At 40.4% G+C, this 26,720-nt stretch overlaps 2 protein-coding genes across 2 annotated transcripts in view; both read left to right on the top strand.

Annotated features, from left to right (window-relative positions):
- Positions 1-11,667, top strand: part of HERC6 (HECT and RLD domain containing E3 ubiquitin protein ligase family member 6) — a gene marked incomplete at both ends in the record, with an annotated part of 59,932 nt that extends 48,265 nt beyond the window's left edge. The window contains 7 exons of the mRNA XM_084232961.1: positions 857-923; positions 1,347-1,417; positions 3,214-3,397; positions 3,485-3,587; positions 5,260-5,442; positions 5,534-5,549; positions 11,091-11,667. Coding sequence (XP_084089087.1) covers positions 857-923; positions 1,347-1,417; positions 3,214-3,397; positions 3,485-3,587; positions 5,260-5,442; positions 5,534-5,549; positions 11,091-11,667 — 1,201 coding nt within the window. The remainder of the gene's footprint in view (positions 1-856; positions 924-1,346; positions 1,418-3,213; positions 3,398-3,484; positions 3,588-5,259; positions 5,443-5,533; positions 5,550-11,090) is intronic.
- Positions 11,668-11,685: 18 nt separating this feature from the next.
- HERC5 (HECT and RLD domain containing E3 ubiquitin protein ligase 5) overlaps positions 11,686-26,720 on the top strand; it is a gene marked incomplete at its 3' end in the record, with an annotated part of 58,858 nt that continues 43,823 nt past the window's right edge. The window contains exons 1-7 of the mRNA XM_084234270.1: positions 11,686-11,962; positions 13,601-13,721; positions 14,630-14,706; positions 22,665-22,886; positions 24,294-24,385; positions 24,624-24,754; positions 26,412-26,557. Of these exons, the coding sequence (XP_084090396.1) occupies positions 11,698-11,962; positions 13,601-13,721; positions 14,630-14,706; positions 22,665-22,886; positions 24,294-24,385; positions 24,624-24,754; positions 26,412-26,557 (1,054 nt within the window). The 5' untranslated portion in view covers positions 11,686-11,697. The remainder of the gene's footprint in view (positions 11,963-13,600; positions 13,722-14,629; positions 14,707-22,664; positions 22,887-24,293; positions 24,386-24,623; positions 24,755-26,411; positions 26,558-26,720) is intronic.

The following is a 26,720-nucleotide window of genomic DNA, read 5'->3' as shown; positions in this document are numbered from 1 at the left end:
GGTGTTGGCAGTAGACTGCGAAAAAGGACTCTCTTCTCATGTTGTGTTAGTGGAAGAATCAACTAGCTCTATTTATACTGCTTGCCGTGACAGTCAGGAGCAGGGGTTCTCAATATTTGCAATAGTGACATTTTGAGCTGGGTAATTCTTTGTTGTGAAAGGCTGCTGTAGGCATGGAGAGACACATAGGGCATGTTTAGCTGCATATGGGGTTGATACCCACTAGATGTCTGTGACGACCATTTCCCTAAATGTGACACAGATGTTTCCAGACTTTGTCAAATGTCTCTTGTGGGGGCAAATCAGCCCTGGTTGAGAATCACTGGTCTAGAAGAAAGGGCCTTTTTGTAATTGCCACAGAGACACAGTCTGTCTGTGAGGTGGCTTGGGCCAAAGAGTCAAACTGTTAAGGTTAATTCCTTTTTTTTTTTTTTTTTTAAAGATTTATTTATTTATACAAGCACTAGGTACAGTCAGAAGCATGGGAGGGTGAGAGAATTCACCAGAGCCAGAGCGGGGAACAGAAACAGGCAGACCCACGAAATACACTGCTGAGGAGAGCAGCGGGTGCAGCAGGAGAGGTCTGCACGCCATGTGGGACCCTTGCCCGTGGCCTGGGATCGAACTGGCGCTGCAGAGGCTGCAGGCAGCTTCTCAGCCCAGCGCTCAACCGCTGCACCACCAGGGCAGGCCCTGTTAAGGTTAATTCTTAAGAGGGAGTGGACACAAGAGCAGAGGACTTACATGGCATTTTATACATTTCTAGATTGTTCAGAAATTTTTCCATTGAACATTTATAACTTTCAGAATTACTTTTACAATCTCAAATATAATTTTAAACCAAAATTCTCATTAGGGGCTTGCAAGAAGTTCTACATTATGAAGCTGATGACCTTGGAGAACAATTTCAGATATATTTTTCTGTGAGTACTGATGAAAGCCAGATTGTAGCTTAGATTTAATCTGCTTTTTTAAAATAATTTTTATTATATTATCTTAAAGATGGGATTCCTTCTTTGATCTTGAAGTATGTTTTACTCCTGTATGCTAAGACTCTCCTCCCACCTACTACTGATTTGATACTTTATGTCTGTCTACTCTCAAATTATAAGTGCAAATGTGATTTTTTCAATCAATGTGAACAATAAACAACAAAATAATACATGCTTTAAAACAATGGACAATATATACTAAGGTAGACTTTATGTTTTTACCTATTTTAGAAGACTGTGCTACTGAATAAATAATTATGCTGCTCCCAGTATTTAACATTTTATAGGGAAGAATGTGCCAACAATAGCTGTAGTATGATTGATTATTCAGACTTTCCTTCATGTTTGGTACAGATACACTGGGACCAAAATGATGTGGCTTTAGTTCCAGATGGAATCTCTATACCTGTGGACCAAACCAACAAGTAGGTTTTGAGATCCAGAATATATGCTTTGAATACACATAAAATGTTTGTATTGTTGTATTTCATAAATGTAAGTTTTAGCTTCTCACATGGTCATTGAAGCTCCTTATCTTTTAGAAACATAAAAAGGTGTGGGGTAAGAGAAGAGAGAAAGGATTCCAGATTAAACATTTCCTTCACAGCACTTTTCACTAGTTATTCATGTAGCAAAAATCTTTTTTTTTTTAAGATTTATTTATGCATACAAGAGCTAGGATGTAGGCTAGAGGTGCTGGGGTGAGAGAGACAGAGTGGGGAGCAGAATGAGCAGATCTACCAAATACACTGCTGAGGGGAACATTTGGCCAGGCAGGAGAGGTCTGCTGAGCCATGTGGGTAGCTCCCTAGCCTGGGCTGTGATAGCTTGATAGTGCTTAGACTTAACCCCTTGCGCCACTGGACAAACAATTCTTTTTTAGCCTCTTGTCTGCATCAGACTTTATTTTAGGTGCTGGAGATACATACAGCAGGGGAAAAGACAGATAAGATCTGGGACTTAAATTGCAATGGGGCAGAAAAACAACACACAAATGGATTATATAATGTCAGATAAGAATGAGCACTCTGAAAAAAATTAAAAATCAAGATCCTAGAGAGTTACAGGTGAGGTATGCTGGAGTGAGTACCACCTTATGAGAGCTGATTGTTATATTTTCAAAAATATTGACAGTTTATTATTAAAACTTAGTTTGAAATCAGCCATGATGGGAATATTTATACCACAGAAATCAGCAAATTCTGCAAAACAGGGTTCCGTCTCTTTTTTTGAGTGAGCTGGTTGTTGACCATTTACCAGTACCCCACTGGTCCCCAGGATAGGTGAGGGGGTTGGTTTAGAAGGGATGGTTAGAGGCTGATCAAATGATGGGACCCAAGCACATTCAAGTGAAAATGGCTTTGGTAACAGCCTGGCCAGCTGGAAATTCATCATGCAGTGAAGACAGACTGCAGAAATAACTGCATAGTGACATGCGTTTGGAGAGGGGGGAGGGGAGGAATAGAGGACCAATCCTGAGAGGCATGTTTATACCTAATTGATGAATCACAGAAATTGCAGGAGGAGGAAATACCTCCTCTGTGTCCTAGCTACCAGATAAGACAGTGAGGCTGGTGACTGATGGTTAGTGTGAGTGGAGAACCAAGTGGCAGTTAGAAGAGGCAAAGGAGGACAGATCATGGAGGGTTTTATGTTTATGTTTTACATATTATTATTGCAGTGACGTTGGGGACAATACTGTATATGACCTAGCGGTACAGGATCACACTCTTCAGTGTGTCACCACACCACACCCATTACCAAGGCACAGATAGTTCACACCACGGTCCGCTAGCCCCCCTCCACTTTGTTCTACTCTCTCTCCCCTCTAGCATCCTCAATCTATAGTCAGATTTCCAAGGTTTGTTATGGAGGGGTTTGGGTTTTTTGATCCTGTTAAGGAGGTTTGGAGTTTACCCTAAGGGAAATTACTTTAAAAGATTTTAAGCAATGTGACATACTCCAATTAGTGTTTTCAATAATCGTCTTGACTGAAGCAAGGAAATAGAAAGCAGAAAAAAGTAATAATCCTTCTGCTGTCTTCTTCAGGGTTCCCTCTTCTAGCTGGCCAGATATTCTTATATTGCTGCATCTTTCAGGGTTGGGTCGTAAGCATAACTAGTTTATTTTCTTTTAACATAAAAATGGCAAAAAATGCAAAGTAGAGAATTTATTTAGTCACTTTGGTAAAGTATGTATTTTTTTTTTTACTTCCCAAAAGAAATGACTATATTTCTAAGTGTATCGACTACATTTTCAACACTTCTGTAAAGGCAATTTATGAGGAATTTCAGAGAGGATTTTATAAAGTCTGTCACAAGGAGATACTTAGATTTTTCCAGCCTGAAGAACTAATGACAACAATGATTGGAAATACTGATTTTGACTGGGAACAATTTGAAAAGGTCAGTGATAACCCAACTGTCCTAAGTTTTCCCAAGAAATTTCTTAATATTCCTCCTAAAAATCATTTTCTCCCTCTTTTTCTCAAGAATTCAATTTATGGGTATGGGTATCACAAATCACATCGTACTATACAGATGTTTTGGAAAGCTTTCCACAAATTAACTTTGGAGGAAAAGAGAAAATTCTTATGTAAGTATTGCTAATAGATGGATCTTTAATTATATACTTTTCATTTATTGATTTTAAAGATTTTATTTATTTTTTTTTTTTCATAGAACTGGGGTGTAGACCAGAGGTGCGGGTGATGAGAGGATTCACCAGTCAGTGGGGAGCACAGCAGGCGAATCTACTGAAATACACCGCTAAGGGGGTGTGGGGGGAAAGGAGAGGTCTGCTGAGCCATGTGGATTAGCTCCCTGGCCGGGGATGGAACTCAGGCCATCATGGTGATTGCACTGAGACTTAACCACTAGACCACCAGGGAGGCTCCAATTATTTAGTTTTTTAAAAAGTTAAGTATCTTATTTGTGATGAAGTTATTTACTAATGGTGGGGACACATTAATAGCTATGCTATTATGTTATGCACAGCTAACAACAGTGGCAGGGTTAGAACCCAGGTACCTACCTTTTAGAATAGTGTGTTTTCACGTACATAAGCTTACCTTGCATTGACAAAAAAATAAAAAGAAAAATAAAGTTATTACTATTTTACTACCTTCTCTACACTAATTCTAATCCCACCTCCAATTTTAGTTTGTGTCTCCTTTCCTCAGTCTAGCTGGCTCCTAATCAAGCCTTTTAATCTTACATTCCTATCTTCATTTTATTATCTTAGTCCCATCGGACAATGTAATCTGTTTCCAATATTATTTTGGAAATAATAATAGCAAAGTACACTGATAGCGATGATGATGATGATGATGATGATGATGGTAACAGCATTTATTATGTGCACATTCTATGCCAGGTATCAATCACTACATATCTATTACTTCCCTCTATCCTAGTAACAACATTCTGAGGTAGCCACTAGATTTTTCCCCATTTCTGATCTGAGGAAAAAGAGGCTTGGATCATTTAGTAGTTTGCCTAAGTTCAGACAGCTGGTGATTTTAGACTTTGAATCCAACAGATTGATCCAAAGCCCAGGCTGTTGGTCACTAAGCTCTGTGGCCTTGTGGTATAAGAACTTCTCTTGGGAATCCAAAGGTTTCCCTAGGACATACTGACTTATTCTTTCACCTACTCCTCCCATTTTTCATTTTTTCTGGAGATAGACATCTTTCTTCTTGTTATTTTTGTTATTACTGAAGATGTTAGAGGGTAATTCCAGCTTCTTTTCAAACCTAACATATTTCTTCACTAGATGAAACTTCCAATATGGGGGAATCTGCTTCAGCACGCTGGTTCCATTGTCTATACATTTAGTGAATTTACGTACATCTTCCTGCCTCTGACTTTTTTCTTAGGATTTTCCCCCTCTCCTTGAAATGTAACCCCTCTCTTCTTGAGAACTAGCAGAGGTAAAGTCTCCTGACTATCCCAGTCTGGCCTTTGTCCCTGTCCTGAATCTTAGGGCTTTTGCTAGGCTCTACCCCTCATACTTCTAAATGAGCTAAACTGAATTTTCTTGTATATTGCTGCTATGTTTTCATGTATGTAATCCCCCCCCACTAGATCAGAAACACACTAAGGACAAAGACCAGATGTCATGATTTTTTCATGCTCTAAAAGAGCCTATGTAGTTCTTTCTGTACAGTGTACACAGCAAATATCCATTGAATGAAGTGATTAGTTTCCTATTTTTTATTTTAAGTTCTTTTTTCCTAATATTTTAACCAAAGTTTATGCCTTTCTAGTTTTTCTTACAGGAAATGATAGGCTACATGTAAGAGGCTTGAAGCAGATGGGAATCAAATTTCGCTGTCCTGATAATTTAAGTGAAGAAGACTACCCAAGAACACTGACATGTCATAATATTCTAGACCTCCCCAAATATTCTACCATGAAAAAAGTGAAGAAAGCACTTCGAGACACCATCAGTAATAACAGAGGATTTACAACAACTTAAAGAATTTAGTGAGGCCTCACTCTCATGTCCTCTTACCCTTATATTCTTTTATTCTTCCTTAGACCTAAGAGTACCAAGGTTTGTTAGATTTTAGTGAGAATTAGCTGATAAATGTTGCGATAAACAATAAAATGATGACTAAGTAGGTCATTAATGAGTCAACATTTCCTAATTCCTAACTTGCAATTGCATTATTTCCATTACTGGTCCTTTTTTCTCAATAGTAATTGTCGTTTAAAAATAAACCGAGGGCCTCCATGGTGGAGCAAGGGGTTAAGACACAACCTATGAAGCTATCCGCAGCCTCTACAACACAAGTTCAATCCCTGGCTGGCCAGGGAGCAACCCTCATGGCGCAGCAGACCTCTCCTGATTCACCAGCTGCTTCCCTAGGCAGTTTCCTTCGGTCAATCTGCCTGTTCTGTTTCCCACTCTGTCTCTGGTGAATCCACTCAACCCCCCCCATACCTCTGGCCTATACCTCAGCTCTTGTATGCATAAATAAATAAATTTTTTAAAATAAATAAATAAATAAAAATAAACCCAATAACAAAGATGAAATTACTGCCATTGCAACAAGGATAGACCTAGGGTGTATTATGCTTTGTGAAACAAGTCTGATGGAGAAAGACAATAGTATGATTTCACTTATATGTGCAATATGAAGGAAAAAAGAAATGAAATAAACAAAATTTAAAAAACTTTTAGATTTAGAGGACAGATTGGTGGTTACAGAGCAGGGAAGGGATTGGTAGGTTAGATGAATGAGTAAAGGGTGTCAACTGAATGGTGCTGGATGGAAACTAGATTTTTGGGTGGTGATCATGATGTAATATATACAGTTGTTGAACTGTAAGGCTGTACACCTGAAACATAAATTTATAAGCCAGTGTTACCTCAATAAATATGCATATGATTGTCAAATGAGCCTTGAAATAAACAGAAATTTTTAAAAAAATGTACATCTAATGAGTATGTGTATAAATATGAAAAACATGGCGAAGTTTGAAAAAATAAAAATATAAACTAACTCAACATGATTCTGAAACATGTGAATGTAAAATTTTCGTTCTGGGGCCTCCCCGGTGGCACAGTGGTTGAGCACCGCGCTGTGAAGCTGTCTGCAGCCTTTGCAGTGCTGGTTCGATCCCCCCCACCCCCACCGTGTCAGACCTCTCCTGCCTCGCCTGCTGCTCCCCTCAGCAGTGTCTTCACTCTGTCTGCCTGTTCTGTTCCCCACTCTGGCTCTGGTGAATTCTCTCACCCTCCCACGCTTCTGACTGTACCCACTGCTTGTATAAATAAATAGATAAATCTTAAAAAAAAAAAAAAATTGGGCCTCCCCGGTGGCGCAGCGGTTGAGCGCTGGGTTGCGAAGCTGCTCGCGACCTCTGTGGCGCCGGTTCGATCCCCGGCTGATCCCCGGCTGCTCCCCGGCCACCAGAGGAGGGTCCCACATGGCACTGCAGACCATTCCTGCAGCCCGCTGCTCCCCTCAGCAGTGTACTTTGGTCCTTCTGCCTGCTCTGCTCCCCACTCTGGCTCTGGTGAATTCTCTCACCCTCCCGCGCTTCTGAAATGTACCCAGTACATGTATAAACAAAACAAACAAACAAATAAATAAATAAAAACATGCCTCTATTAAAAAAAAAAATTATGTTCTGGAATGTCTTCAGAGTTTTGTCTTAAGCCAACTGCTGAAAAATGTATTTGAAAAATCTAAATGTTAAGGGATTCATTAAATTATTGAACAACTACTTATATTCAATATTATGTTCCAAGAATCATTCTAAATGATTATTGTTTCAGTTAAACAGTGAACCCAACTAGGAAATCCTACCTCATTGCGGTTGGGAAATGCCTCAGCATAATGGCTATAGAGTACATTAAAAGAAAAATATAAATATGATTGGCTATGGTCAATGAATTTTGTAGACAGGTTCTATTTAATATTAATTTTATTTTTAAAGATTTTTATTCATTGATGCATAGAAGAACTGGGATGTGGGCCTGAGGTGGGGGAGAGAGGATTCACCAGAGACAGAATGGGGAGCAGAACAAGCAGAGCCACTGAAATACATTGCTAAGGGGAACAGCATACGAGACAAGAGAGGTCAGCTGCACCATGTGAGTTAGCCCCTTGACTGGGATCAAATCCAGGCCACAGGAGGCAACATGTGATATTACTGAGACTTAATCCTAGGCCACCAGAAAGGCCCTAATATTAATTTAAAATTGTAGGCTGTTCTATAAGCTTCTGCAATTATACCAAACCATACATAAGAAATCTTGTTGTCAGTGGTACTTTGGGAAAGCAAGATTATGGGCCAAAGACCATGCTGGGATGCTGATTTGGAAAGAGGGCAGGAATCACTTGAGGACAGAAAGGAGAGAGAGAATCCACCAAAGACACCAGAAAGTGAGAGGGCCAGTAGGAATATAAGCCCCCAAAGAATCCTGTTATTTTAAACATACCTAGTTTCCTACAATAAATGGAATGATGGTTCAGATGCATTCTATCTGAATTGTTTTTTAAAAAAGATTTATTTATGCATACGAGAACTGGGGTGTAAGCCAGATGTGCAGGGCAGAGTGGGGTGGGATGAGAGGATTCACCAGAGAGTGAGGTCTGCTGAGCCCTGTGGGTTGCTCCCTGGCAGGCTGGGGTTGGAACTAGTGCTGCAGGGGCTGGCAATAGCTTGATGGTGCAGTCTTTAACCCCCAAGCCACGAGGGAGGCCCTATCCTATTTGAATTGTAAGGAAAAAGGTAATATCTAAATCTCAGGGAGATCCAGGCACCCAGCTTTTGGGTTGTGCTCTTCAGGGCTTTTGTCTCCAACATTACCTTTTCTAATGCAAAGGGATAACTACGCTAAACATTTAAGGAAGTGAGAGTACCAATTCTTTATGTACTCTTTCATAAAATAAGAATCACTTAGCAATTAATTCTGTAATGGCTGCATTATCTTAATACAAACCAGACAAAGACATTTCAGGAAAAGAAAACTATAAATGTCTCTCAAAACAACATAGGCACAAAAATCTTTTACAAAATTTCAGTATGTCAAACACAGCCAACAAAATAGTACAAGGATAACATCTTGCGATCAAATGAGGTTTAGTTCGGAAATACATTTGAAAATCCATTATATCTCACCATATTAGACAAAGAAAAATCACATAATTACCTCAACAGAAAAAAAAAATGACAAAATTTGACAGCCATTCATGCATGATAAATATTATTAACAAATTAAGACCAGAAAGTAATTTTCTTAACTTGATAAAGTCTACATAGAGGTGACCTCATACTTCTGGTGACACTAAATGTCTTTCCAACTAAAACTGGGAAGAGGGCAAAGGTTCTATTCATAGGTTCTATTCAACACTGGTCTGGAAGTACTAGTACATATTATAGGGCGAAGAAAAAAGAAAAGGCATACTATCAGATAAGAAGAAATAAAACATTTATATATTACATGGTTAACTAGTAGATACTAAGGGGATCTACAAAAAGCAGCACTAGAACTATTAAGTGTGTATAGAAAGGTCTCAGGATTCATGGTAAATATACAGGAATTATATTTCTATATACCCACAGCAATCAAATTGAAATTTTTAAAAGTACCATTTGCAATACATCAAAAAACACGTGGGACTCCCTGGTGGCACAAGGGGTTAAGCTCCGCACTATCAAGCAATCCACAGCCTCTGCAGCACGTTTGATCCCCAGCCAGGCAGGGAGCAACCCACATGGCACAGCAGACCTCTCCTGTGTCTCCCCTGCTCCCCTCAGCAGTGTTCTTCAGTCTATCTGCCTGTTTTGTTCCCCACTCTGTCTCTGGTGAATCCTCTCACCCTCCACACCTCTGCCCTGTACCCCAGCTCTTGTATGCATAAATAAATGAATCTTTAAAAAAAACAGCAGGAAATATTAGGGATAAACTCAACAAAATGTTTGACTTACACTGAAAACTAGAAAATATTGCTAAAATTAAGAAGTGTTTTAGAGTGAAAAATGCTCAATACAATAAGATTTTTCCCAAATTGATCTAAGTCAGTGTAAACTCAAACAAAATCCCTGCAGCTTGTTAAGAAATTGATAAACGGATCCTAAAATATATATGTATATAAAAAGGACCTAGAATAGTCAAATCAACATTGAAGAAAAATGGTGGGGCACTTGAATGAACTGACTTAGAGACTTATAATCTGCAGTTACCAAGGCAGTGTGGTACTGGACGAAAAACAGACACAAAGATAAAGAAAACACAAAAAAGTCCACAAATAAATTGAGTCACGTATGGCCAACGGAGACTTGACAAAGATGCCAAGTCAACGGGGAAAAGCAATCTGAAATAATTAGAAATTCATAAGAAAAAAAATCAACTTCTTACCTCATACTATAAAGAAATGTAACAAAAATTAAAATCAACAAAGGACATTTAAGAAAGTCTTTGTTACCTTCGGTTACAAAAGTATGAAGTATTTAAAAGGACAAAATTATTGTTTTGTCAAAATTAAAAACTTTAGCTCTTCAAAACACACCTCTAGTAAAATTAAAAGGCAAGCCACAGCGTGGCAGAAAACATTTCCCCCGCACATATCTGACAAAGGACTTGATATATAACATAAAGAATGGTATTATATGCAAAGAGCTTTTGGGTAACAAGCAATCAAATTAAAAAATGAGGGAAAAAAACTGAGACAAAGGAGATAATGCAAATAAGCACGTTAAAAGATAATCAACATCACAAAGCACAGGGGAAATGTAAGTTAAAAATCACAATAAGATCCCACAGCAACTGCTAAATTAAAAAGACAGACAACACAAAATGTTGGCAAAGATACACAGCGACTGGAACGCGTATAAATTGCTAGAGGAAATCCAAAATGGTACATACAGCACTTCGGAAAATTTTGTCAGTTTCTTATAAAGACACTCATGTACTTACCAACTCACAAAGCGATTCCATTTTTAGATATTTGCTCAAAAGAAATGAAAACATTTGGGGCCTCCCTGGTGGCACAGGCGGTTGAGCGCCGCACTGTGAAGCTGTCCGCAGCCTCGGCAGCACCAGTTCGATCCTGGCCAGCTGGTGAGAATCCCACTCGGCGAGGCAGACCTCTCCTGTCTCTCCCGCTGCTCCCCTCTGCAGTGTGTTTCATCAGTCTGCCTGTTCTGTTCCCTGCTCTGTCTCTGGTGAATCCTCTCACCCTCCTGGTCTGTACCCCTGATCTTGTATAAATAAATAAATAAATCTTAAAAAAAAAATGAAAACATTTGTTCACTCTAAAGCTCGTTCACAAACATCACAGCATCTCTGTTCATCGGAAAGCAGCTCTGAAATGGCTGTCAACGGTGAATGGATGAGCAAACTGCAGCATCGCCGGGAAAAGGTGTGATACCGCTGGGCACCAAAGGGGCAAGCAGAGACGGAACACGGCCATTAATGACTCTCAAAAGCGCTGTGCGAAGTGAAAACCTCCAGATAAGAAGCAGTACACAGTTATGATTCTATTTATAAGAAATCTAGAAAAGGCAAAAAAGAAAAAAAAAAGAAAAAAAAAACAAACACAAAAACCCTAGATTAACGGAAAACATCACTGGCTGCCAGGAACCACGGAGTGCGCGCCCGGGGGGAGGAGGGGCTGGGGGGAGGGGGGGGAGGGCTGAACGCCTGGCTCTCCGCAGCTCCACGGCGATCCCGAGGACCAGAGCCTGGACCCCCACGCTTGACGGACTTGGCTCCCCTGATGACAAGCGTCTGGAAATGGCGCCAGAGCGCCCCAGCCAGGCTCCTCCTGGTGGAACCGCCGCGTTTCCTCGAAGGCGCCGGATTCCCGATGGCCACCCCCGTCCGGGGACGCCCTCTCGGGTCGGCCCACTCCCCTCCTCACCTGCTAGGTCGCCTCCCAAGCCAGTGTAGACTCCCATTGCGTCTCACCTGCCTTTTCCAGAAAAACCCAGCCCCGCGCCCCGCTCGCCGTTGGGGCCAGGCCCCGCCCCCGAGGCGCACGTCGCGAGCCCCGCGTCCGCCAGGCGGGGTGGGGGCGGCTGCGGAGCCTCGACGCCGCGGCGCGGTGGGGTCGCCCTGGCACGTCGCCGCGACGCCGGCCCAGGGGGCGCGCTCGGCCTTGGCGGTTCCCCTCGAGTCTCGCCACGAGGCCGGCCGGGGCTCCGTTTTCTCCTGAGGCGCGGCCGTGGAGCCCGGGAAAGCGGCGATGGAGCAGAGGTCACAGAGGCGGTCGCGGGGCGGCGCGCGCTCGGCGCCCCGGCCGCCCCCCGAGTCCCGGCCCGCGGAGCCCCGGGGTACCCAGCTCTGGCTGTTCCCCAGCGCCGCGGGCCTCCACCGCGCGCTGCCGCGGAGGACCGAGGCGACGCGCCAGATGTGCTGCTCGCAGGGGCGCCTGGTGGTGCTGAGGCGCGGCGGCGCGGGCGTCGAGGTCCACCTGCTGCCCGCGGGGAGAGGCGGCGCCCGGAAGCCGAGTGAGTGGGGCCGGGCAGGCCCGCCGGCCCTCCCGCCCCGGGCTGAGGGTGCGAGGCGGGTGGCGGGGGCCGGGGGTCCCGAACTCAAAGTGGCGGGAGTTCCGGGCAAGGCGCTCCAGAAGGGGCCCCGACGCCACCGAGCCCACGTGGCCCGGGCGTTCAGCGCCATGACCCGCCGGGCTCGCCCGCGTCCGGCCGGCTACTGGGCGCGGAGTCGGCCGCGGGGTTGGCGGGACGTTGTGAGGAACTGGCGGTTCACTCGGGAGCGAGTTGACCGCCGTCTGGGAAGGGAGTTCTGTCCAGGCAGCATCTTCATTTCAGCCATTCTCCCTTTATCTTGGGCTCTGTTTCAGACTTGGTTTTTCACTCGCTCCTCTTTAGAACCAGCCTGCTCTGACTTTCTGAGGCTTTGGCTGGTTCTGTTGTTCTCACTGATAGTATCATAATTTGCAATTTGCAAATCGTTTAAAGAGTGCTCTTCTCTCGTGAGGTAGAGTCCGGAGAGATTAAGTACTGTGGCTCCTGTTTTACAGGTGGGGGAGAGAGCAAACGCACTCTCTCTGAATCTTTAAAATTTTTCCATCTGTTGAGTTAAGAGGTGGTAATTCGTTTTGCTTTTAACTTGCATGGAGTTCTCCAGCACCTTTTCTTTCTTCAATGGGTTATTTGCATTCCTTTTTCAGTGCACTGTTCCAACATTTTTGCTTGTCGTTTAAAAAATAGGTATTTTTCTTATTTATTTGAAAGTTATTTGAATAGTAAGTAAAAATAGCCCTTTGTCCGTCTTTTAAGTTGTAATAGTTTTCCTAGCTTGCCTTTAGAGGATGAATTATTTTATAGGCTACTAATTTAATCTTTTCTTTTAATGGACTTTGTGTTGTTAGAAAGCTGTTACGCTCCAAGATTTTTTTTAATGTACTCATCTTTATAGTAATTTAAACTTTCATTTTTAAAGTTTTTGATGCACTAGGAAATTAGGGAACAATTCTAGGGAAACTAGGTTTGTTTCTTCAAATGACTAGGCAGACTTTTTTTAAATAACCTTTTTTTATTTTTTTCACCAGTATCCTCTAAAAATTATACCCCAAGTAATTCTTCCTTTTAAGAATATAGACCTTGGTTTCTTTGTCGAGCAATCAAGAGGGATTTATTGTTACTTGTTTTTTGAAAAGGGTACATCTTGGAATACCCAATATATTTGTTCCTAAAATGAGTTAATGTCCAAAAATTAAGTTCCATTTCCTTAATAGATTTTTTTTCATTCTGTAACTTCTTATTTAGTTTCTCTGTCTCAACTTTAAACAGGAGTCTTAAATATTTTGTTTTCGATAAGAGGTATAATTTTTTTTTTAAATTCCCTCCACTAACTCACCAGTGCCCATGCCCCATCTCCTTGACTATTTTAAGGTTATGTTTGGTTTAAAGCAAAAATTAAAAATTTTTAAGTCTGTTGTCAAGATGATAGATAGTCATTGTTAATTTGTCTCCATTCTGTTCTTGATTTTTTAAAGTTCTTTCTAAGTCACAGTTTGTCTAGTTGAAATTTTTGTAGGTGCTTTAAGTGTATTAATAGTAATAAATAATAATATTGCTTAATAATCAGAGTGATGGTAGTTTCTGGTTGGATTTGCTCTGCAGAGTGCATTAAGTTAGGAAGAAGGATGAAGATACATTCACTGGATCAAGGAGCAGACCACATGCTGATTCTATCCTCAGATGGAAAACCATTTGAATATAACTATAGTGTAGAAAATGCAAGGTAGAGAACATTTTTTTCTTCCCTTAAATATTGTTTTAATTTAAATCGAAGGGCAGTCATAAGATTTCTAGAAAAATGTTAACATATCATCCTTGTTTCCTGCTTATGTAGTAGCATCTTAAATAAAGACAGAAATTGACTGGTAGAAGTTCATCAAAAACTACAAACCAATATATGTCTCCTAAGGAAGATATCTTCAGTTGCTTTGACACTTAAATGATTTTCTTCCCATACTGGGGCTTTCATATTCATTCATTCATCAACTCTCATAATAATCCTGTAAATCAGATTTCCAGGAAAAAAGTTTCACTTTGGGGAAAAGTGTGCTATTGTGTTAATAATATTATTCCCGCATCATAAAATTGTTTGTAAAAGAGTTCTTAGAATCATTATTACAAATATACGATACACATTATTTTCCTTTTAAGTTGCTAGTTAAAACATAGTTTGTTCTTTTTTTAAGATTTATTTTATTTATTTATGCTACAAGAGCTGGGGTGTAGGCCAGAGGTATAGGGGAGTGAGAGGATCCATAGAGACAGAGTGGGGAACAGAACAGGCAGATTGACGGAAGTACATGGCTGAGGGGGGGCTGAGGGGAGCAGCCAGCAAGTCAAAGATCTGCTGTGCCATGTGAGTAGCTCCCTTGGTGGTGGTGGTGGGGGGGGTTTGCGCAGGAGGTCCATGCTGCAGTGGCTGCTGCATAGCTTCATAGTTCTGAGACTTAATCCCTTGTGCTACCAGGGAGGCCCTAAAACATAGTTTTTTAAATAATAATTTTAGCTGTATTGAATGTTGTAGTAGTAAATTTGAATTTTTTATTGAGCTTCATTCCTAGTTACAATTAATTTTATACTCAGTTTGTGGCTTTCATTATGCCATTGTTATGAAATTAATTTTTTTTTCAGGTTTCATTGCATCTTACAAGAAAAAATTATAATTCAGGTCACATGTGGAGATCATCACTCACTTGCACTTTCAAAAGGTATGTTTCTGTAATAGCTTTTTAAAGGGAGTAAATATGTGTTTATATATTACTAGTAGAATGTGTACGTTTCGTTTTGTAAATGGGACAAAAATATGGCTTTGAACTTCATATGCTCAAAGCACTTTTTTTTCTTTTTATTTAAAAGTAACATTAGTTTACAAAACTTTGTGATTCTGGTATATAATTTCTCACCTCACCTTTGCATGTACACACACACACACACCCTCAGCAGCAAATGGCCAATCACTACCCTCCACCAACCTACCAGCCCCCTCTGTCATTAATCTCCACCTCTTTTCCCCCTGGTTACCACCATTCACTTATCTAAGTATTTGTGTTTCAGTTTTGTTTGTTCTTTTCCCTTTTTCAACTTTGTATTCCACAAATGAGTGAAATCTATAGCGTTTCTTTCTCCTCCTGAATTATCTCAGTATAATCCCCTCAAGGCCTATCCATGTGAGAAATGGCAAGAATTCATCTTTTTTTAATGGCTAGAGCATGACTGTTGTTTTTTTGTTTTTGTTTTTGTTGTTTTGTTTTGTTTTGTTTTTTGAGGATCAATAGTATCTAAGCTTCCACTTACCCTCATCTGCAACTCTGGTGGTAACTCCTAGTCCACTAGTTATCTCTTAGCTTCTAAAGAGACTAGACCTCTGGTCTTCTGCTTCAATATAAAAAATCAATTATTGTTAACCTTTTAGCTTCCCAGCTTATAAGTATTAATTTTTATGTTGACTTTTCTCTGTTTGCTTTTTTCCCCCTCCACCAAACCACTCATGATCATATCCCACCTACTTCCCTCACTACCCCCTCCGCCTTTTCCCCCATTCCTTCTGTTAACCATTATCTTGTTTTTGCTGAGTTTAAGTTTTATTCTATTCTTTGCATATGTATTTTGAGTATTTGTACTCCATAGATGAATGAAACCAACCAATATCAGTCTTTCACTTTTTTTTTTTAAGATTTATTTTCATTTATTTATACAAGCACAGGGTACAGTCAGAAGCACGGGAGGGTGAGAGAATTCACCAGATTCAGAGTGGGGCGCAGAACAGGCAGACTGAAGAAATACACTGCTGAGGGGAGCAGTGGACGCAGCAGGAGAGGTCTGTTGAGCCATGTGGGACCCTCGCCGGCGGCTGGGGATCGAACCGGGGCTGCAGAGGCTGCAGGCAGCTTCACAGCCCAGCGCTCAACCGCTGCACCACCAGGGGAGGTCCAATCAATGTGGTTTTTAATTTGTGTTTTCCTTATAATAAGTGATATTGAACATTTTTTCATGTCTGTAGGCCATATTAATGATTTCTTTTGAGATGGTCCTTTGCCCATTTTTTAAATTGGGTCATTTGTTTATTTGTTGTTAGATTATTTAAGAACTTTGTAAATTTTGGAGATTTTTCCCCTTGTCAGAAGTGTAGTATGCAAATGCCACACTTTAATAATATTTTTTCCCATTCTTTAGGTTGCTTTTGTTTTTTGTCATGGTTTATTTCTTTTTTTTTTAATATTTATTTATGCATACAAGAGCTGGGGTACAGGCCAGAGATACGGGGGGGTGAGATGATTCACCAGAGATAGAGTGGGGAACACAACAGGCAGACTGATTGAAATACACTGCTGTGGGGAGCAGCAGGCGAGACAGGAGAGGTCTGCTGTGCCATTTGGGTTGCTCCCTGGCCGGTGGGGGATCAATCTCTTGCTGCAGAGGTTTCCAATTGCTTCATAGTACAGAGCTTAACCCCTTGCACCACCAGGGAGGCCCCGTCATGGTTTCTTTTGAAGTACAAAGTCTTTTAAGTTTGATCTCGTATCACTTGTCCACTTGTTTATTTTTGCTTTTGTTTCCCTTGCTGTTGGGGTTGTGTTAGAAATACATCTTCATGGTAGATATCCTATAGTGTGCCCCCAATATTTTCACTAAAGTACTTTATGTTTTCCGGTTTGGTTTTGTTTTCTGTTTTTTTGGGTTTGGGTTTTTTTTTTTTTTTTTTTTAGATTTAGAGATGCATAGAAGTGGCTTGGGGGGACGGGAGGTGGGAGAGACTGTGAGAGGATTCACCAGCAACAGAGTAGGGAGCAGAACAGGCAGATTGACTGAAATATAGGAGACATCTGCTGCCCCATGTGAGTTAGCTCCTTGGCTGGGTATTGAACTCATGCTGCAGAGGCTGCGGATAGCTTCATAGTGCTGAGACTTAACCCCTTGCACCACCAGGCAGGCGTAACCTGTTTGCAGTTCTTATGTCCAAATCTTGAATGCATTTTGATTTTTGGGTTTTTTTTGTTTTTTTTTTTTTGGACCCTCGCCCGTGGCCGGGGATCGAACTGGTGCTGCAGAGGCTGCGGGCCGCCTCACAACCCAGCGCTCAGCCGCTGCGCCACCAGGGGAGGCCCTCTTTAATGCATTTTGAATTGATTTCTGTATGTAGTCAAATACGGGTCTTGCTTTATTTATTTATTTTTTTGCAAGGGGCTGCCCATTTTTCCCAGCACTATTTATTGAAAAGGCTGTCTTTTCTGCATTATGTGGCTATAGCTCCTGAGTAACTATCAATGTTTATATGGATTTATCTCTGGACTTTCAATTCTATTTCACTGGTCAGAGTTTCTGTTTTGATTATTGTTGCTGTGTAATAGTTTGAAGTCAGGAAGTGTTGTTGCCTTTGCTTTCCTTTTCTCTCAAAATTGTTTGAACGATTTGGTGCATTTTGTGATTCCATATAAATCTTGTAATTGCTTGTTCTATTTCCTTAGAAAAAGTCATTGGCATTTTGATTGGTATTGCATTAAATCTATAAATTGCTTTAGGTAATATCGCCCATTTTAATGATAATTCTTCCAACCCATGAGCACAGGCTGTCTTTCTATTTCTTTGTGTCTTATTTTCTTTAACAGAGTTTTGTAGTTTTCAGTGTATGGTTTCTTCAACCGCTTAGTTAAATTTATTGTCAGGTATTTCATTGTAAATGAAACTGTATTCCTTATTTCCTTTTCTTCTAATACATTGTTCACATATAGAAATGCCACTGATTTTTGTGTATTGATTTTTTTTTGTGTGTGTGTGTGTTTTTTTTAAAGATTCATTCATTCATTCATTCATTTATTTATTTATTTATTTGTATATACAAGCACTGAGTACAGTCAGAAGTGCGGGAGGGTGAGAGAATTCACCAGAGCCAGAGCAGGGAGCAGAGCAGGCAGAAGGACCGAAGCACACTGCTGAGGGGAGCAGCGGGCGGCAGGAGAGGTCTGTGCGCCATATGGGACCCTCCTCCAGTGGCCGGGAGCAGCCGGGGATCGAAGTGGCGCTGCAGAGACTGCGGGCTGCTTGGCAACCCAGTGCTCAACTCTGCGCCACCGGGGGAGGTCCTGTCTTTTATTTTTAAATAAGTCTTTTGTAAAGTACTGGTGGGTGGAATTTTTTCATTTATATTGTTACCCTATGTCTTTTTATTGCTGAATTCAGACCATTCTTGATTATTGATATACACTGTTTATTATTATTTTGTTTTTGGTTTTTAGTTGTTTTATTTTTCTGTTGTTTCTTTTTCTGTTTGTTTCTCTATACTGTTTTTGAATCGCTCTCCTTAGTATTTCTATCACCTTTTTGCTTCTTTGTGGGAGTCTATTTCCGGATTTTTGGTTAGTGAATACCAAAGGGGTTTTACTTAAATTTTCATATTTTAGGTCCTTTACACTTAACTATAGAATTTCTGCCCATTTCTTTCTCCACCTTAGTGTTTTATTGTTGACTCAGCATTATTGCTCATGCTTCTAACCTTACATTTCTGTTGTCACTTTGCTCAGGCACATGTATTTCAGTTTTTGTTTTCTTGTAGAAGTCACCAGGGAGGCCCTCAGTTATTATTTTTTTGAATAAGGTTTCTGTTCCTGTTTTTTGTTCTTTCCCTGTTGAGGTCCCTAGGTTTCCTCTTCCAATTGAGTCTGATATTTCTCAGTTTCCTCATTTTTTCCTTTGTCTTGACTCTTCTTTTAAAGGTATAATTCGTATATACCTTCTTTTAAAGGTATAATTCTTTGGCCAGTTTAATTCTACTTAAAGAGTTTTCTAAATTTGTCTGCACGTCTTCCAGAATCTTTTTGTGATCTTTTTATACAGTCAATCTCTTTTGTGAAGAAATCTCTTTGTCCTTGAATCTCCTTTCTGAGATCTTGTGTTTGCCTATGTTCCTTTGATTGACCTTCCACTAGCTCATTTAACATTTTTAATATTGTTGTTTTGAAGTTATTGTTTCTTTATTTTTGTCTTTTTGGTATTTGTTCCAGCACTTCTGTCCTCATTTTGCTTTTCTATCTTGTGTTGAGATGTCCCTTGCTTCCTAGGCATGCCTTTATTTAAAGACATGTTGCTTTTTTTAATAGCTGTGTGTGTGTGTGTGTGTGTGTGTGTGTGTGTGTGTGTTTGGGGTGCTGGAGATTTGCCTTTGTTTCTCTTCTCAGGCTACCTGTTGGATGAAGTGGAGGTAGGAGGGGGGTCTAGGGCTTTAATACAAAATTTCAATTTGAGGAGTGATGTTGGTCACCTCTATCTCTTGTTCCACATCAAGCTGTGTTCTGTGCTTAGTTTGTCTTCATTTCCCACCTTTCTTCCCTGCTGTTCCTTTCTGTGGAGCATCTGTGAAGCTTTGTTCCCCCAGTTTGGGAGAGCAAGGTCTAGACCACCATGCTGGATTAATTTGCACTTGGCCTGAAGGCAACTGTGTGTACCAACTTAAAACACTATGACTGCCCACAATGGCTGTCCCTTCCTGCCCTTACCTCAGCTGCTGTTTCTTCAGCCTTGGGATATACCTGTCCTTTGCTTACTTTCCCAAAAGTTTCTGGAGTTAATTCTAACGTCCTTCTTTGTGCTGTTGGGCTCTATAAGGAGTTTGGCCTGGCTTTTCTTTGATCTTTTCTGGGAGGAGAAAGTGGCAGGAGATTTCGGTACCCATGCGAGTCTGCAGAGTTCCCAGTTTCCCAGGTCTGAGTCTGCATAGTTCCCACTGCCACAGGTTGGGTCTGTCATGTCAGCAAAGTTCCTTGGAGAATTTCACAATGTCCTGGGTTGCCCTTCCACCCCTTTGCTTCCTCCTGTTCTTTCTCAGTGGCCACCAACCTTAATTCTCAAACTCCTTGGGAAGGTCCTGAGGCTGTAAATCTGGAGCAAAGCATCTGGATCTTCCTAGAAGCAAATATTACATAGTTGTTTTTAAGGGAAAGGGTGATTCCAGCCTCTCTATTCCTCCATGCTTTTGATCCTTTTATTTTTATGTGGTAACACTGGTTTACTAACACTGTAGTGAGTGTGATGCAGAGGTATATAGAATTACACCTCCTCAGATGCATGTTACCACACAGCATTCACCAGCAAGACACCCACAGTTCTCCACCATAGGCCATTGTACCCCCTCCCCACTTTGCTTTCCAACCATTCCCATCCCTTCTGGTATTCTCTGTTCCACAGTCAGATTTCTAGGGTCTGTTATTGGTTTGGTTTTGTCTGAACCTTTGTTTTGTTTCTCTGCTTTCTACATATAAGTTAAACTAGAACCCTGTTCTTAAAGGAAATACAAAATAATTCTTGGACCTATAAAATCTTCAAGTTCTCATAATTACTATTCCTAAATTTTGTTCTGTGATATGACACAACTAAACAGTTTGGAAATGGGTTTGCTGTCCTTCAAAGACAAACAGTGCATGGTTGGGAAAGCAAAGTACTTTGCAAGCAATGGAACAGTTTTTTTTTTTTTAAAAGATTGATTTATTTATGCATACAAGAGCTAGGGTACAAGCCAGAGAGAGGTGCAGGGGGTGAGAGGATTCACTAAAGACAGAGTGGGGAGCAGAACAGGTGGATCCACTGAAAAACACTGCTGAGGGGAGCAGCTGGCAACAGAGGGGGAGGTCTGCTGTGCCATATGGGCAGCTCCCTGGCTTGCTAGGGATTGAACTTGTGCTGCAGAGGCTACAGATAGTTTCACAGTGTTGTGCTTAACCCCTTGCACCACCAGGGAGGCCCTGGAACAGTTTGTGAGGATTTGGGGTAATAACAGGTTTTACAGAGTTTTAGAGGTACGTAAGTAGCAACTGGGCTGGATTGGCTGAGGTTGCATGTCTGACCTTTTGGATCAAGGAAATTAGTGTAGAGTCCTGCCTTCTAAGCATGTTGTTTGGGAATTGGCTGACTGCATATACTTCATTTCTGGTCAAGTGGAGCATTTACCAGGAATAGGAAAGTTCACTTTGCTGAGTATGGCACCCCAGGCAAGAGCGGTTTTATCTTGGAAATAGAAATTTATTTCAGCAGTTCCCCTTTTTTTTAAAAAAATATGAAAGAAAAAAATCTCTGAGTAATCAAAATCATTCTCTGGAATTAGGACCAGGCCTGGGGCCACCCTTTTTCAGATCCTTAGAACTCTTCCATCTCCCTTGGAAGGAACTCAGAATCCCTTGGGTATCCTTTTGTCATCTGTCTGCAGGCCTTTTGAGTGTTTTACCATTACCCTTTGAAGTCAGAGAATCTTCCTAGATATCATCAGACACCATACTGGTGGAAAATGGAAGCAATGTATTGTTTCTTACAGAAACTTGGAAGAAACAGGATAGGGGAGTGGTAGAATTTATGGTAAAGGAAAAAAAAATTAAAAGCTATGGGACAAATAACAAGCTCATAAACCAAATGGAAATATGATTCAAGGGAAATAAATATAAATAATCCAGTATTTGACCTGTGCTGAAGGCTCTCTTAAGGTTTAAGATTGTACATATGTGTTGGAAAAAATGGGCGTACTCATTTGATTTGACTTCTTCCATTCGTGAACAAATATTATGTCCTATTGAGTTTCTAGCATATTTAGATAAAGAAGATGAAATAGACACACAGTGCCTTCAAGAAGTCCAGGGTCTAGTGACTTTGGGGAGTGGGAAGGGAAGATGTCCAGGGTTTATTATCTATAAATCACAATCTAGCAAGATAAAGGTTGGGGAAGTAAAAAAGGAACTGATTATGCTGCTCTTGATATTCCTGGTGGCTGGCAGTCTTGTGATAATTATATTTAAGGAAAAGGCTCTGCCTCCCAACAGATATGCTCAGTAAGTGTTAATTCTCTGATATGTTTTTGCAGACTACATCAGGCTTTTGTCAACTCCATTAGATAACATCTAAGAATTTTCTTGACTAAGTTTGCTCCCTGTAATTAATTAAGAAGGTGCTGACTCTGAAGATACTGTGCTGCAGGTTCAAGTGTATTTTCAAGTTGTTTATGTAGGATCTTTAAGCAAAAAAGGGATGGAGGGGGGTAGAGAGAAAATACTAGTGCTAGATTTTATTTTCCCAGATGTTTCTGTTTCTCATGGACCCATCCTGTGGATTTGTTATGCTTGAGTTTGATTATAATATGTTCCATTGGCTTTATTCTGTCTTTGTCCTTTTGAGCTACTCTAACAAAAATAGACTGGGAAGTAATTTCTTACAGTTCTGAAGGCTGTAAGTCCAATTCAGGGTGCCAGCAATTCGGTGTATGGTGAGAACCCATCTTCTTACATGCCGAGGAATCTCGTATAAGAGATCTTCCGGGATCTCTTATAAGATCACTAACCCCATTCACAAGGTCTTGACCCTCATGATTTTATCTAATCCTCATCACCTCCCAAGGAGACCCCCCCCCCATACCATCACATGGGGGATTAGGATTTCAACATTGAATTTCGGGGAGGAACACATTCTATCCATAACAGTACTCTTTGAAGTAGGAGATAAAAAAATGTGTAAGTGTTGCTGCTAAAAAGAAGATTCGTCTGTGTTTTCTGACTCAGACATATGGGATCTGAGAGTCCTGTCAGTTTGAATGTGAGTATTGTGATATTATAGTATGGATAGCATAGATAACACTCTTGGGTAACATCTGCTGTATTTAACTTCCTAAAATTTCGTTTTCTTTATTTATGTCCAGGCGGTGAGCTTTTTGCCTGGGGACAGAACGTACATGGCCAGCTCGGAGTGGGAAGGACGCTTATCTCAATCCCTGTACCGCAGGTTGTAGAGCAGCTCTCAGGAGTCCCCTTGGTGCAGATCTCAGCAGGGGAAGCCCACAGCATGGCCTTATCCATGTCCGGAAATGTTTACTCATGGGGACGAAATGATTTTGGACAACTAGGCCTGGGCCACACTGACAGTATGGAAATATTTTCAAATTATATTATCAACATGTATTTGTTACATAAAAAATGAATTTTACATGGATCTCCACGTCAAAAAGAGTTCATATCCTCTCTTTCATTTGCACTGGTCTTTTTGGTTATCTCTGTCTTCAGAGCATCATTGGTATAAAAGACATGCTTAGTATGGAAGTTTTTATTCTAGTTAAGATGCTTGTCAAGGTCCTGTGGCAAAAGGGAAAATCATTGAACCTGAGTTTGGTATACCTGGATTCTGATTCCCACTTCACAGTTAACTAACTGTAGGACTTGGGGAGTCACATAACTTTTCTCTAGACCTGGGCACTTAAATATCTACTAACATAATTCTATCTTGACAAAAGGATACCAAAATTCTATTTAGGAATTCACATATCCTAATCTTATTCTTAAGGCACTAATTACATCTCTGTGTGTGTTTCATTCATGAACTACCTCCACAAAGCAGATGGTAAAATTTCTCATGAGCCCAAGCATTTTGTTAGAGTTTTCAGGTGCAGCTATCTTGGCTCCTTTACCAACTGTGGTTATACATGCTGGATTACTGGCCAAACAGTATGTTTTTCTGTGGTCTGATGTTAATTACTCAGGAGGACCCATAATTCAATAGTAGAATAATATTCAGAAACAGGAAATGTATAAAGGGCAGTTAAACTGCTTTTGTGGAATCTCCTAAGTGCTTTGACAAGAAAATAATTGTGAAAGAAAGAAGAGGTAGTGTGAAGCTAGGACACTATAGAGAATTTTTTTTTCTTAAAGATTTATTTATTTATGCATACAAGAGTGTAGTACAGGCCAGAGGTGTGGAGGGTGAGAGGATTCACCAGAGACAGAGTGGGAACAGAACAGGCAGATTGACTGAAGTACATGGCTGAGGGGAGCAGCAGGCAAGTCAGGAGAGGTCTGCTGCGCCATGTGGGTTGCTCCCTGGCTGGACGGGAATCGAACTTGTGCTGCAGTGGCTGTGGATTGCTTCATAGGTTGCGTCTTAACCCTCGCGCCACCTAGGAGGCCCACTATAGAGAATTTAAAAGAAATAAAGAACCTTTACATTCATTAAAAGGCTTATTCTATTTCGGAATTGGAAATATCAGATATGCTACAGTTAAAGTTAATCAAGATAGGTTAAAAAGAGCAGAATGGGCTCTGGAAGGGGTTTGTCTCTCACAGGTGGGTGTACCCAAGTGTGACCCTTTGACCACTGTCACACCCTCCCTAGCCCCACCTTTGGGCCTAAATACTCCAACACATGGTCTTTCTTGTCAGAATGTGTCAGGGAACTATGATTGCTAGGCTGAGGAATTCATCTGGGTAATTTACAGCAGAATGGAGCTCCAGTGTGACAGTCAGTATTGGTCACTTCAGCTGTTATTTCCTTTGCATAGGTAAAGATTCTCCTTCCCTCATTGAACCCCTGGATAATCAGAAAGTTGAATTTGTCGCATGTGGTGGCTCTCACACTGCCCTGCTCACGAAGGTGGGTGTGCCCTTGTCTCAGTTTGACTGCAATTCCAGAAGCACTAGAATATGAGGTGTGGGAGTTAATGTTTCCCATGGAAGAAGTTTGTCACTTCCTACAGGTCCTCCTGATAGTTTCTGAGGTTTGCTTTGACAGTGCTTTTAATTAATTCACTGATACCTTTGTGTCCGTGAATATTACTTTTGTGTTTTGTGTCATGTTTCTTGAGAGTCTGATGTGAGTTCCTTTGCCTTAGGATGGGCTGGTATTTACCTTTGGTGCTGGAAAGTTTGGGCAACTTGGTCACAATTCAACACAGAATGAGTTAAAACCCCGTTTGGTGACTGAACTTGCTGGAAGTAGAGTGACCCAGATAGCATGTGGAAGGTAAGATGTAAAGTGTCAGTGACAATTGCTAGAAATTAATATAATAAATTTAGATAGTTTCTTTGAGATAGAAATATCAAATTTTCACATGTGTAAAGAAGCTTAGTTTACTTTATCGTATAATCATAAATATTTTAGTATATATTTGTTTTTATTGATTTTTAAAATATAATATAATTTAAAAATATAATTCATTTTCTGTTGAAAAAGAGATTCAGGAAGTCCCTTTGTACCAATTCAGTTCGCTTTATCTTCAAGGAAAATGTCATTATTATTTTGGGAAAGTATAAATAACATGAATCACAAAGGATCATTCATTGGTATAATCATTCTTTTCTGCAGCTCCTGGGGGGCAGCCAGTGTGCTTCCTGATTACCATCATTCTTCTAGTATGAACACAGTCAAGTCAGTAGCAGTGGTGCTTTGGACTATTCTGAGGAGTTTGATACTCATTTTTGTTTTTAAACAAAAGCAGAAAATTTTGCTCAGACACCTTATTTTGCTTACTTATTATCTTCCTTGAACATCAGATTCATAAATCTACTTCTTGCCAATGAGATACTGGGCTTTGGTGGCATTAAGTAATGCTTTACCTAGACATATTTATTATTCTTCTGGATATTTTTTCCTCACTGTACACAAGCAAATTCAGGGTAAATCTAAGTAATGGGTTTGTTCGATTATTGAAATTTTTATTAAAAAATGGGTATATGTACTTTCAGTATATAGACATATAATCATGATCTCAGTGTAAAATTATATAATTGGGTTTTATTAAGGTTAACCAGATTATTGGGATGATAAGATTCTCTGCAGTCGATATCTCTGAGTTAACTAATGAAACTTTACCACAGTGGACTTTTTATAACACAAAATCCTTTGAAAGGCATATATTACAAAGAGTCAAGGTAGATGTTTCTTAATACAAACCAGAGCAAACCTCCCTACAACAGAATTCACTGGAAAAAGTCACAGCAGTCTCTGAAATCTGTTATAATCATGGTTTTATTTATTATGAGGATAGGATACTAATTAAAAGCAGTCAAAAAAGAGTCTAGGAAGGTTCCAAACAAGGAATTTCCTGGGTCCACTTCCCTTGGAGCTATGGATTATAGTACCTTTTCCCCACTCAATACATGATAGTATAGTAGAGTTTTGCCACCCAGGGAAGCTCACCTGAGTCCACAGTTATCATGAAGTAATATAGACCATCAAACACATCAGTATGAAAATCAGTGTGACAGTGATCTTTGGGTAACAGAGTAGTAGCTCAGAGAGAGCATTACCTAATTCCATCTTCTAAGATAGGGTGAGGAGGGACTCAGGGGTGGCTTCCAAGAGGTGGAAAATATCAAGCCAAGGCTTGGAAAATGAATCAAAGGCAACAGAAAATTATTTTCTTGATAAAGGAAACACCATTTGAGAGGATAGGGCATTATGGTCTAGAACAGATTTATGGGTTCCAGAATCATCTCGAGCATGTATTGGTATCATGTCAGCATCCAGATAGCTAATTTCATTCATTGGAAGGTGGTTAACTAGTTGAGAACTAGTTTGACTCACTTGGAAAACTTTATTTCAGCAGTTTACTATATTGGTGCATGCTCTCATCATTATGAATAATTGAGAATTGACTGTATGTGCTTTTATTTAATAGGTGGCACACACTTGCCTATGTTTCTGATTTGGGAAAGGTCTTTTCTTTTGGTTCTGGAAAAGAAGGACAACTGGGAAATGGTGGAACACATAATCAACTGATACCACTTCCCATGAAATTGCCATCAAATGAAGAACTCAAATTTGGTAAATTCTATAGGAGCACAGAAGTTGGCACTGATTTTTCTAAGTGTATATTGTGGCCACAATAACTGTGAAACCTTTTTTCTTTTTTTTTATTTATGAACAATTTAAAATATCCAGTCTAATTATTAAATCAACCATTCATTTTCTCTTACTCCTTCATATT

This window comes from Talpa europaea (assembly GCF_964194135.1).
Source record: "Talpa europaea genome assembly, chromosome: 5".
Taxonomy (NCBI): Eukaryota; Metazoa; Chordata; class Mammalia; order Eulipotyphla; family Talpidae; genus Talpa; species Talpa europaea.
Note: the sequence above shows the minus strand (reverse complement) of the source record. Positions and strands in the feature narration are given on the sequence as shown.